The sequence below is a fragment of the Callithrix jacchus genome, chromosome 1, assembly GCF_049354715.1.
Source record: "Callithrix jacchus isolate 240 chromosome 1, calJac240_pri, whole genome shotgun sequence".
In the NCBI taxonomy this organism is placed as follows: Eukaryota; Metazoa; Chordata; class Mammalia; order Primates; family Cebidae; genus Callithrix; species Callithrix jacchus.
The window spans coordinates 95,438,565-95,452,123 of NC_133502.1; the positions used below are offsets into that span (position 1 = coordinate 95,438,565).

At 43.4% G+C, this 13,559-nt stretch overlaps 1 protein-coding gene across 5 annotated transcripts in view; it reads left to right on the forward strand.

Moving 5' to 3' along the window:
* The window catches only part of APBA1 (amyloid beta precursor protein binding family A member 1), a 229,307-nt gene that overhangs the window by 174,579 nt on the left and 41,169 nt on the right, over positions 1–13,559 (forward strand). For 4 of the 5 annotated variants that reach the window (XM_035302864.3, XM_002742872.6, XM_008995874.5 and 1 more), the window contains one exon: positions 11,386–11,481. The exons of the other annotated variant lie outside the window; for it this stretch is intronic. In XM_035302864.3, coding sequence (XP_035158755.1) covers positions 11,386–11,481 — 96 coding nt within the window. The remainder of the gene's footprint in view (positions 1–11,385; positions 11,482–13,559) is intronic. 5 annotated transcript variants of the gene reach the window in all.

A 13,559-nucleotide genomic window follows, 5' to 3' on the forward strand; every position in this document is an offset into this window, starting at 1 on the left:
TTTTCTTGTCTCAATCTCCTTCAGTTCAGCTCTGATCTTAGTTATTTCTTGTCTTCTGCTGTTTTGAGTTTTTTGATCTTGCTCCTCTAGCTCTTTCAATTTTGACGATAGGGTGTCAATTTTGGATCTCTCCATTCTTCTCATATGGGCACTTATTGCTATATACTTTCCTCTAGAGACTGCTTTAAATGTGTCCCAGAGATTCTGGCATGTTGTGTCTTCGTTCTCGTTGGTTTCGAAGAACTTCTTTATTTCTGCCTTCATTTCATTGTTTATCCAGTCAACATTCAAGAGCCAGTTGTTCAGTTTCCATGAAGCTGTGCGGTTCTGGGTCGGTTACTGAATTCTGAGTTCTAACTTGATTGCACTATGGTCGGAGAGACTGTTTGTTATGATTTCAGTTGTTTTGCATTTGCTGAGCAGTGCTTTACTTCCAATTATGTGGTCAATTTTAGAGTAGGTGTGATGTGGTGCTGAGAAGAATGTATATTCTGTGGATTTGGGGTGGAGAGTTCTGTAGATGTCTATCAGGTTTGCTTGCTCCAGGTCTGAGTTCAAGCCCTGGATATCCTTGTTGATTTTCTGTCTGGTTGATCTGTCTAATATTGACAGTGAGGTGTTAAAGTCTCCCACTATAATTGTGTGGGAGTCTAAGTCTCTTTGTAAGTCTTTAAGAACTTGCCTTATGTATCTGGGTGCTTCTGTGTTGGGTCCATATATGTTTAGGATCATTAGCTCTTCTTGTTGTATCACCCTTTTACCATTATGTAATGGCCTTCTTTGTCTCTTTTGATCTTTGTTGCTTTAAAATCTATTTTATCAGAGATGAGAATTGCAACTCCTGCTTTTTTTTTGCTCTCCATTTGCTTGGTAAATCTTCCTCCATCCCTTTATTTTGAGCCTTTGTGTATCCTTGCATGTGAGATGGGTTTCCTGGATACAGCACACTGATGGGTTTTGGCTTTTAATCCAATTTGCCAGTCTGTGTCTTTTGATTGGTGCATTTAGTCCATTTACATTTAGGGTTAGTATTGTTATGTGTGAATTTGATACTGCCATTTTGATGCTAGCTGGCTGTTTTGCCCGTTAGTTGTTGTAGATTCTTCATTATGTTGATGCTCTTTAGCAATTAGTGTGATTTTGGAATGGCTGTTACTGGTTGTTCCTTTCTATGTGTAGTGCCTCTTTCAGGAGCTCTTGTAAAGCAGGCCTTGTGGTGACAAACTCTCTGAGTACTTGCTTGTTCACAAAGGATTTTATTTTTCCTTCACTTCTGAAGCTCAGTTTGGCTGGATATGAAATTCTGTGTTGAAAGTTCTTTTCTTTAAGGATGTTGAATATTGGCCCCCACTCTCTTCTGGCTTGCAGAATTTCTGCCGAGAGATCTGCTGTGAGTCTGATGGGCTTCCCTTTGTGGGTGACCCGACCTTTCTCTCTGGCTGCCCTTAGTATTTTCTCCTTTATTTCAACCTTGTTGAATCTGACGATTATGTGCCTTGGGGTTGCTCTTCTTGCGGAATATCTTTGTGGTGTTCTCTGTATTTCCTGCAATTGAGTGTTGGCCTGTCTTGCTAGGTGGGGGAAATTTTCCTGGATGATGTCCTGAAGAGTATTTTCCAGCTTGGATTCATTCTCTTCATCCCCTTCTGGTACGCCTATTAAACGTAGGTTAGGTCTCTTCACATAGTCCCACATTTCTTGGAGACTTTGTTCATTCCTTTTTGCGCTTTTTTCTCTAATCTTGGTTTCTTGTTTTATTTCATTGAGTTGATCTTCGACTTCTGAAATTCTTTCTTCTGCTTGGTCAATTCGGCTATTGAAACTTGTGCATGCTTCACGAAGTTCTCGTATTGTGTTTTTCATCTCCTTTAATTCATTCATATTCCTCTCTAAGTTATCCATTCTTGTTATCATTTCCTCGAATCTTTTTTCAAGGTTCTTAGTTTCTTTGCATTGATTTGAAACATGTTCTTTTAGCTCACAAAAGTTTCTCATTTTCCACCTTCTGAAGTCTAATTCCATCATTTCGTCACAGTCATTCTCCATCCAGCTTTGTTCCCTTGCTGGTGAGGAGTTTTGGTCCTTTCTAGGAGGCGAGGTGTTCTGTTTTCGGGTGTTTTCCTCCTTTTGCGCTAGTTTCTTTTCATCTTTGTGGACTTATCCACCTGTCGTCTGTGTAGTTGCTGACTTTTCGATTGGGTCTCTGGGTGGACACCCAGATTGTTGATGATGAAGTATTTCTGTTACTTGGTTTTCCTTCTACCAGTCTAGTTCCTTCGCTGTACGACTGCTGAGGTCCACTCCAGGCCCTGCTTGTCTGGGGTACACCTATAGCAGCTGCGGAACAGTAGGGATGCTACCAGTTTCTTTTTCTGCTATCTTTGTCCCAGAATGATGCCTGCCAAATGTCAGTCTTTTGGATATAGAGGGGTCAGGGAGCTGCTTGAGGAGACAGTCTGTACTTTATAGGAGCTCAAGTGCTGAGCTGTGAGCTCTGATGTTCATTCAGGGCTGTTAGGCTGCTATGTTTAATTCTGCTGCAACAGAACTCATTAAAAAGCCCTTTTTTTCTCAGCTGCTCTTTCTGAAGGGGTTGGGGCTTTATTTTTGAGTGTCCACCGGGTTGTCCTGCCCAGCTAGGAGGCAGTCTTGTCCTGCCGAGGCTCCGCCCTGCTGGTGTGAGGTTCGCCCTGTTTCTGCAGGCTCTGCGCTTCTGCTGCGGTCTCCGCTCTGCCGCCGCGGGCTCCGCCCTGCGGCGGAGTCTCTCTGTTGTACTGGGTTGCCTCGGCAACATCAGGCTGCGTCAGCAATGGGCGTGTACCTCAGTAGGGGCTGATTGCCTCAGTAATGGCGAATGCCCCTCCTGCACGGAGCTGCGCTTTAAGGGAACCTCCTAACAGCGAGTGTTTGGAATCGCCGTTTTGTTTGTCGCACTGCGCTACCCCTAACGCTTTGTCCTGGGCTGGCTCACTGTTCAAGTCCCGTTCAATCTCAAGTTCAGCCCTCTCAGGTCTCAGGTTGCCAGTTCAACAGGGCACCCGGAACAGTGCGCTTTTGTGTGGAACTCTGTGGAGCGCCTCTGCGCTCCGGCACAGGCCGCAGCCGCACCAGCTGCTGGCTACACCAGTCAAGATCTCTGGCTGGCGTCCCGCATTTGTTTTATATCTGGGAATTTCCCCGTTCTGTGGGCAACAAAGGTCCATCTGGAAATGCGTCCCCGACTCACCCTCTCTGCGAATCCAGCGAGAGCCTCAATCCTGGGTTGTTCTCACAGCGCCATCTTGAGTCCTCCCCCGACTAAAGATTTTTGAACTGAGGTTTGACTTCTTCAGAGCTTTTTAAACGTGCATTTTAAATGACAGTAAATAGGTACTTAATGACAGGTGTCTGGTGAAGGAGTTCATGGGCTCTTAGTGCTATAGTCTCATGCAGCAGGTTGGCTGCTTACTCAAGGAATAAAAACCAAACACCTTACTCTCAGGTTCTCTGTATTGTTCTACATATGTGAAATTACTAAATAACTCAGTCGCAGATGGATTTGGCAAAACTGTACATTTTAAAGAATTATGTTCGCCTGCCTTTCATTACCATGAATTTTTGCCGCTGAGTTTCATTGGAGGAAAGAGGCCAACATGGGCTGGAACTCATTAAGGTTGGCTAGGGCTGGCTGGGATATTTCACCAGGTGTCCTAATCAGTGGTGTGCCAAGGTCATGTGTGAGCTGTGCTATAAATTAACAGTAGAGGCATGCATATGTCCTGATTCTCTTTTGTAAATCAATCACTATAATGGCATCACCCTCAACCCTTATATTTGGAAATGCTGTCTTGGTTGGGAGATAGTGGACATGCCAGAAGATGCACACAGCAGTTATATATACCCTCTAGCTTTAGCCAGTAATAAGCTCTTATTACCAATAGACCATTAAGAGTGTTGAGGCTTATGAATTAATGTAGAATCTTGGTATGATTTTATAGAGCCTTTTTGATTTTCAGTTTTATCCATGAATAAAATTTTAATAAGGAAGGAAACAAGATGAAGAAAACATCCCTGTAGGTGTTTGTTGTCCTTGTGTGCACTCTCCCAGAGGGCTGAAATAAGCTTTCTAACTGTTGGAATTATAAAAGACTTGCATGCTTTGCCCAGGCACTGAACCCACCCCTAGTGTGCATTATCACCAACTAATCCTCATGGCCACTTAGGAGGCGGGTGGTAGCTGCTTCCCCATTTCTCAGGAAGTATCAGAGAGGATGGATGACCTGCCCAGGGTCAGAGCCATGAGTGATAGCCAGAATTCAGACTCTGATCTGCCAGATGCTGAGACTTAAGCATTTAATCACCTCGGTATCCTGAAACATAAGTTACCTTGTTCAGCTGCAATATAAAATTAAAAACATTTGAAGGGGCCTGGTATAGCAGTGGCTCATGCCTGTAATCCCAGCACTTTGGGAGGCTGAGCCAGGTGGATCACTTGAGGTCAGGAGTTAGAGACCAGTCTAGCCAACTGGTGAAACCCCGTCTCTACTGAAAATACAAAAATTGTCTGGGTGTTGTGGTGGGCACCTGTAATTCAGCTACTTGGGAGGCTGAGGCAGGAGAATCCTTGAACCCAGGAGGCAGAGGTTGCAGTGAACTGAGATAACACCACTTCCCTACAATCTGGGCAACAAAGCAAGACTTCATTAAAAAAAAAAAAAACTTCAAGGGAGAAACGTAACTGTGTTCCTATACTTTTCAAAATGGATCCTAATATAGGAAAGCAGGTAATAGTGGCTTTGAGGACTAAACCCATTGTCTTAGGAGTTGCTTGGTTTTTCAACCAATAGGCTTTATTCCAGAGCCTTTGAAGTCCCAAGTACTGTGATGGCAGATGATTCTGTGTCTCTTCCACTAGAAGGGTTTCTGGCCCAGCCAGTGTAGGTGGCCTCTCCGCCCCTTGCTCTAGGGCTCTCTGTTCTTGCCTGTCTCAGCAGCCGTCATGCCACTTCAGCCACTGGGGCAGAGGTGTTCTAAGGAATCCCTGCCTATGTGTACCTTTGAAAGGCTACTTAACATTCATTCATTTGAAATGAGGACCAGCATTCTCAATGTATGGGTAAGAAGTGACTTAGTTAGAACTTTACCTTGAAAAGCAATACTAAAAATTATAAATATAACCTTAGTTTACATTTTGACTATCAACATCTAGGTTGTAGTTCCAACTGTACACGAATTCATAAAATAGAGGCATAGTACCAATTGTATATGATGTAGTATTGATCTTAGTTATAATTTTTTTTCAAAAGAAAGTCGCTGAATCACGCAATTCACATGTGACTTTTGGAGCATGTTCAGAAAGGGTCATCTCAATCATAAAAAGAGACATTTCAGCAAAAATATTTAGGTACCGACTCAGTTTTCCTAGGGGCCTTTCTTAATTATTTGATATTTCAGTCATTCTCTTTCAAAGCACCTCTAATGTTACCACTCTTTCCATTCATCACTCCTTCATTAACCAGTGCAACCCCGTCAGTTTCTCCATTGTCAGTAGCTGGCTTGAGCAAGACTTCAACTTTGTCTTCTTCAACTTTTTGCAGTTCTGCTATCCATCTATTTATTTTTACAATATTTGTACATCTGTACCTTATTTGCTATTATTTATTTTTGTTTTGTTTTTACCTTGTAATGCCAGATGGTCCCAACAGTCAACAGAAGACCAGTTGACAAAGATGTGGACCAGATAAATAGATGCTAGTATTTGGGGTGGAGGACCGTTCAGGTGGGCATTGATATTGTGTCTTAGTCCATTTTCTGTTAGTTCTGGAGGCTGGGAAGTCCAAGGTGGAGGGGCCACAACTGGTAAGGGCTTTCTTGCTAGTGGGGACTACTCCGCAGAGTTCTGAAGCAGTTTAGGGCATCACATGTTTAAGGGGGTTCACGAGGAATTGCCAAACTGACTTTTATAATAGCCCCACTCTCACAATAACTAACCCACTCCTTCAGTAACCCCTTAATCCATGAATTCATGAATGTATCACTCCATTCATGAGAGTAGAGCTCTCATGACCCAGTCACCTTCCAAAAGTTCTACATCTCAACATTGCTGCACTAAAGAACAAGTTTCTAGCACAAGAATTCTAAGGAACACACTCAAACTATAGCACATTATAAGTAGTTGGCTCATTTGTGACTTTTTGTGCCATTAAAACTTTTGTTCTTCTGCAGTGACTCAGACAGTGACCACTGTTTACAGAAGTCATCCTGTATTTCTAACCTATATTCTTATCTCCCCTGAAAGATTTGTGGGAGGCAGGTATCTGGGTTTTTTTCTGGCACTGTCAGCATTTCAGTGTTGAATTAATGGCCCACATAGAACTCACTTTTTGTGTGTCTCTTTACTAGAATTTCTCCAAAAGTCTTTCAAGATCCCTGAATCTCTCTCCACATCATGGCCCTGCTCTCTGAGGTCCTGCCCCAGACCTCAGGCCTTTCTAGAACAGAACATTGTTCATCATCTATTTGGAAGGAGGCAAGAACCCTTAACCTCCAGCTTTGGTGGATTCTTATTATCATACCATCTACTTTTCCTAATTGTAAAAGTTTCTTTCTGCAGATCTCTGAATGGTGAGAGTGGTAACTCAATCCCTCCCTCCTTTAGATCTTCCAGTTCAACTCAGGAAATAGTTCTGAGTGCCTGTATTGAGATTCTTTAATGAGGAAAGCAGCCCTGTGACACACACACACACACACACACACACACACACACACACACAATCCACTCCTGGGACAAAGACTAGTTGCTGAGCTGTAGCTGCTGGTAACACCTTGTGCCATCCTCCATGGGGCTCCAGACGCTAGTCCCCACCCAGCTCTTCAGCCTTGTTTCTCACCTGCCAGAGCTGTGCTTTTCCTCCTCCCTGCCTCTGTTTCCAGTATCTTCCCCTGCTTTCCTGACTCATGCTACTCTATGAAGACCACATAGTGTTCGGGATTCAGCTGAAGCACTACCTCCCCACGAAGCATTGCCTGATGCACACCCCTCTCCTGCTACAGAACTGACCACTCCCTCTGTGTCCCCACTGTATAGATGAAAATCCTGGCCACCTGCTGGGTCCCTGCCTTTCCATATCTGTCTCCTCCCATTCTCTAAAACATGTCTCCTTTCTCTTTGCTTCCTGGCCCAGTGTTAGGAACACAGATAGGCACTGAGATGTAGGTCTGTTGAAGGAATAAATAAATAACAATAACTTGTGGTGCTGCTTCTCTCCCCTTCAAACATAACCTGAAAGTTCCAGGACCTATTTGTATGTCTCCCCACTGCCACAAGTAGTGCAGTCTTTGCCCCTAAGAGATGCTCAGTCAGAATTAAAATGAGGCCAGGTGCCGTGATAATCCCAATGCTTTGGGAGGCTGAGGCAGGCAGATCACTCGAGGTCAGGAGTTTGAGACTAGCCTGGCCAACATGATGAAACCCATCTCTACCAAAAACACAAGAATTAGCTGGGTGTGGTGATGTGTGCCTGTAGTCCCAGCTACTTGGTAGTCTGAGGCAAGAGAATCACTTAAACCCAGGAGGCAGAGGTTGCAGTGAGCCAAGATCACACCAATGTACTCCACCCTGAGCAAAGAGAGTGAAACTCTATCTCAAAAAAAAAGAATTAAAATCAATGATCAGCTTTGCCTTAGGATACTTTTGTGTGCTTTACCCACCTCTGGCCTCAGTGCCAACGGACAGGATGATACATTTCTTGTCTGACGTTCAGGAACTGTTCTTGAGGCTGGAAGCTCTGCTTTGTGGAATCCCAGAGCTATGGTGGTAAAACTTAGATTGTAGCTATAGAGAATCTGCTAGAACATAATCTGTAGAAGATGAGTTGTTAGCTTAAGGAGACCTTGTAATTATGTAGAACAGAGAGTTGCTGGTGAGTCATCTCTGAGCACTGCATCCTAGATAGATGTCCAGGTTCAGGATTTACCTTTGTGAACTCTCCACCCCACATTTGCATCCCACCCTCACAAGCAAATGGTCTCATTTGCTTAAAGTTGTACATCCATCCAGCAGCCCAGAAGGCATGAGACTCCAGATAGAGATATATGTGATAATAATTTTACTTTTTCTACCATATTTCATTGGCTAAATTTTGCCTCCAATGAATTCTTTGGAAGTTAGCAGTATTATGTAACTTCTATTGTTTTCCTCCATTTTTAAGAGTATATCAAGGTGGAAGGTGGAGGTAATGGACAAAGGTCTTGTTAAGCAGACATTTGAGATGAGTTAAACACTAACACCATTGTTTAGGCTTCATGGGGTCATGTCTGTTTTGAAACTATTTGTCCACCCTTAACATTTAGGTGATGGGGTGGTGATTTTTAGGCTTCCATTAGATGGGGTCCTCTCTCATTTGGAGACAGCTTTCTGTATCAAAAGAGCTTCCTTGGAACTCAGGTGACAGTCATCAAAGGTGAAGACCATTTCTCTAATTCAAAATGCAGATTGAGGCCAGGCACAGTGGCTTACACCTGTAGCCCCTGTGCTTTGGGAGGCCGAGGCAGGAGGATTGCTTGAGTCCAGGAGTTCAAGACCTGCCTGGGCAACACAGTTAGATCCTGTCTCTAAAAAAAATAAAATAAAATAAGTTTTTTAGTTAAAAAAACTGCAAATTGAATGTTCTACACACAACACTAGAGGGATGCTGTATCAGGAAAGGGCCTACCATTGGCCACTAAAACATGAAGAAAGCATTGGGTGCATATCTGTAACATATCTGCTTCCTATGCAAGTTGAAAAACATTGTAAAGCTAGAATAAATTGAAGCCATTTATTCAGTAAACATTTACTGAGTAACTACTGTTTATAACACCCAAGGTGAGGCAGTTGGATGATGAACATGAACAAGACAAGCTCCCTACCTCCTGAGAGCTCTTGGGGGAGAAGGGACATACACGTGAACAGATGGTTACACAGCATGGCACGTGGCCATGGAGAGAGGAAATGTACTGTGAATAGTCTGCAGAAGCTTCAGCAAGATGAGTGCTTTTGAACTGAACATTGAATGTAGAAAAGAAGGAGGGAGAACTTTCTAGGTGGAAGTCATTAATTGCACATTCAAACAGGAGGAAACTTGAATGAGCTCAAGCATGTGCCAAAGGCTAGAGCACGTGAGGTCTGAGGGTCCCTGATGAGGTTGGTGTGGGTCCATCGAGAATATCTGCTAGGTCAGTGCCCACTGCAGGCCCATCTGTGCCTCCTCCCCCTGTCCCATGTGGGTGCTCTGTAGCAGTGACCTCACTCCTATGGGGTCCAGGCTCCCTCTTCCATGCCCCTGCTCACTGTCTGTATAACCTGTCTTCTTACATCATCCTAAGATCATCTGGTCCCCATAATGTTGTAAAGAATTTATTTTTAGAAGATTTGGAGCAATTGAGAAATGGGAAATGTGAGACTGTCTGGAGGATTGTTTTTAATGAAGGTGTGGTACAGCCCTCAAACCAAGCAATTAAAGAAAATCCAGCTGCACCAGGTTCCCTGGGGGCCAGACCCTTAAAATCTTTGTGACAGAAAATTACTTGGGGGAAAAAATAGAACCATACATATCCAAAGAAGCTCTTTAGATTTGTAAAACTGGGGAAATTTAAAGGCATTAAATTCTCATAAAGACTTTACTACATTAATTGGGAGTAGGCCAAACATAGAGCTAAATCAGCAAGTACCCACCAGCTCTCTTGGGTGCCAAATAAAAGTTGTGTATGTTTCTTCTCAAAGGCATGCGGGGCTACTTCATTACAGCCAGGGGCTGTGGGGCCTGGGGTTCTTTATACCAGCTGTTACCCTGGGCCTGCCCTCTTGACTTCCTCACAGAGTGTCTGATGTCTGCATGTGAATGTTTAAGGGGTTCGTTCATTGTCCTCACCTCCCTGCCTAGAATCAGGTGTATGAGGTCATAAGAAACAAATTGAAATCTCACAACAATAAACTGGGATCACACAACTTCTTCATCTGAATTAAAATGAATTTCACTGCATTGTCTTTCTGTTCATTTGTGACCATCTATATTTTCCATGATTCAGACTTTTTGGAAAATATTTTTTTTTAATTTCACACAGTGCTTACCAAGCTCTCCCTTGTCTATCAGTGTGCTTCTATGCCACCTGCCCTCCCGCCACCAGCACCACTGCTGTGTGAAACATTCTCCCTTTCCATGCAGATATTGTACTGATGTCTCTGTGCCTCAGCTTCCCAAAGGGGGCCAGTCCCAACAAATCAGACATGGGTTCAAGCAAGCACTAGGGTTTTTTTTCTTCCTTTGCCCAGGACTTACCTCCCGACACTCACATCTCCATGCTTCCTGAGAGAATATACCTGTGTTTGGTTTTTCTCTGTGTTTTATGCCTTTTGTCAAACATTGCCAACAGACTGTGAGGCAGTGCAGCCTTCCTCTCAGAAGACCATCACTGCAGAATTCTTAAGCATCTCTGTGGCTCACCTGAAGATGCCTTTCATCTCCCAAGATTTCAGGAGCACATAACAGTGATTGGTGATTGGCTGGGGAGTGTTTTCCGGGCCTGTGTCAGTCCCATCCCTGCACTTGCTTGTTTTATTTGCCCATTCATTCAGTAGATATTTATGGACACCTTCTGTATACACCGACCTAGGAGTTTCCTGTTCACATCTAGCAGGGCCTGCCTGCAGAGGGAGCTGGGGTCCCATCAGCCCAGGCAATACCATACTTAACTTGGCCATTCTCCCTGGGCCTAATTTTTCTCAGCCTTATTTTCAAATATACTGTTTGACAAAGGATTTTTGAACTGTTCTAAGAGCATTCAAGGTAACGTTTGGATGCTAAAATATCTCTGAATTTTCAATAGCCTGTAGACCAAATCGGACAAAATATTTGAAATTTGAATTGACTTAAAAAATACAGGTGGTATAGTTTCTAGTCATCAAAATCAGGCCCAGCTACTTCTTTAAAAATGTATGTTTTAATTTTTACTTTTTCATTTGGATCATTTGGGGCAGGCGATTTTATAAGATGTTTGGTACCCTAAATATTTGGCTCCATCAATAAGAAAAAAATGTTTTAAATATATTTGTGTAATATCCTTAGCTAAGTTCATTTAGGACTTTTGATAGTCAACCTTTTCTCTATTTTCTTTCAACATTTGGCCTAAGAGAAAAAAATAGCCCAGAGCTAGAAAAGCTCCTTTGAAAGCATGGTAGGACTTGAAAAAGAAAGCTTGAAAAACACAGTGTTTTATGTACAGTTGGCAGCTCCTTTCTAAGAGGTTTTCTCCACACCGCAGTTGTCCATTTGGTTGTATTCTTCTTTGCTCCCAGCCCCCTTCCCCCAGCTAAGGGTCTGGCGAGTCCCTCAAATTCTCACTGTGTTTCCTCTTGCTGTATTCTAGTCTCCGTCTCCTGGCAGCTCCTCACCCTTGGGTGCAGAGTCATCAAGCACACCCCTTCACCCCAGTGACCCCGCGGAAGCCTCCACAAATAAAGAGGTAGGGTGCCGTTTTGTTATCAAAGCCATCGGGCCATTTTGCTTTACTCTAAAGCTGTTCTATGCTTCCTAATACAGCATCCTACAGCACGCCTGACCCACATTACCCTGGCTAGAACAGTCCTGATTTCTCCTCTCCAGTGTGCAATTTGCCTGTTAAAGCCACACCATCCAGTTTGATAGCCACTGGCTGTAGGTGTCTAATGAATGAATAAAATGAAAAATGTATTTCCTCAAGCAAGTTGCCATATTTCAAGTGCTCAGTAGCCAATTGTGATGGCTATCAGTGGGGAATACTGTATTGGATAGGGTAGATTACAGAGCATTTGCATCATTGCAGGAAATTCTGTTGAACACTTGACCTCAGATACCAAACACTCTGCATACAGCATCTTTCTTCCTGGCATCACATGCCTGCTGATGCTATAGACTTGTAGTTGCTCTGTGCTTTGGGAAATGGGTTGGTTTCTTTTTTTTTTTTTTTTTTTTTGAGTTGGAGTCTCGCTCTGTCACCCAGGCTGGAGTAAAGTGGCGCAGTGTCGGCTCACTGCAACCTCCACCTCCCAGGTTCAAGCAATTCCCTGCCTCAGCCTCCTGAGTAGCTGGGATTACAGGCATATGCCACCACACCTGGCTAATTTTTGTATTTTTAGTAGAGACAGGGTTTCAGCATCTTGACCAGGCTGGTCTTGAACTCCTGACCTTGTGATCCACCCACCTCAGCATCCCAAAGTGCTGGGATTACAGGCTTAAGCCACCATACCCAGCCAGGTTGGTTTCTTAAATACCCATTTATTCTAGGCCCAAATGAGATATCTTTCATAAGAATAGAGTGGCTATATATCCCCAGTTACTCAGGGTGTGGTTCCAGTTCACACGTGTTGTCCAGATAGCCCACCTTATGGGCACCCTTCTCTTTTGCTGGTGTGGTGCCATCGGCGAGAACTTGCCATGATACTGGAAATGTACCACTTCTGCTCTGTCCACTATGGTAGTCATTAGCCTCATGTGCCTGTCAAACCCAGGAAGTGTGGCCAGTATAATGGAGGAACTGAAGTTTCCATTTTATTCCATTTCAATTAACTTAAAGAGCCACATGTGGCTGCAGACTGCCAGACAGTGCAGCTCTAAAGTATCCCTTTTGGACAAGAAATTCTGTGGTTGCCCTGCTAATGGGAGCTTTTCAGTGAGAAGATGCTGCTTTCTCCTACTGAGGTGTCTGGAGCTGAGAAAGGGCAGCCCCAGAGGGGAGCCATTGCCTTTTCCTGTACCCAGGGTCCTTTTACACCTAGCGAACTGCCACCCACACCTGCTAATGAGCCGATGTCAGGTAAATGTTGGTCTGCTCCATAATCTGTGTGTGGGCTCAGCTCACACTAAATATAGATGCTCCCTCATCAACACTGAGGAGATGCGTCAAAGAGGTAAACCACATGATGAACTATCTTCTTTTCCCTCATTTTGCTGATAATTTTATGTTAAATGCAATGAAAAAAAAAACAATCTCTCTCTTAAACTGAGTGGCAGATCTATTTAAAAGGGAGTCTTAGTTAAAATTTACCCTTAAGGTATCCTTGAATACACATATATTTTCCATTAAATATTTATGCAAAGGAAAAGTATTTTTTAGTTAATCTGTTCCTATTAAATCAAACAAACAAGCATAGACCTTCTCTAAAATGACACCAACATTAGAATTTAGAAATATACTTTGGCCTCCTCTGGTCTTGAGCCTCAGACCCTTGGCCATTTGGAACAGGCATGATGGACACAATTTCTGCTGTCCCCACTATTCCACAGTTTCCTTCATTTTTATGGCACATGATTGGAGGAGAACAAACAGCTGCCATGATGATAACAGTAATGAGCATTGTCATTTCTTGAGCATTGACAATGTTCCAGGGACTGGGCTGAGAAAAATCACAGGTAGTGTTTCATTTAATTCTTAAAATAATTCTGTGAGGTAAGTATCATTGTCCTCATTTGCTGGTTGAAGAAGCTAAGAGGTTGAGTAACTTACCTGAGATTGTAGAGCTCACAAGTGGTTAGCCAGGATTCAAATCCAGAGCTCATGGGTAC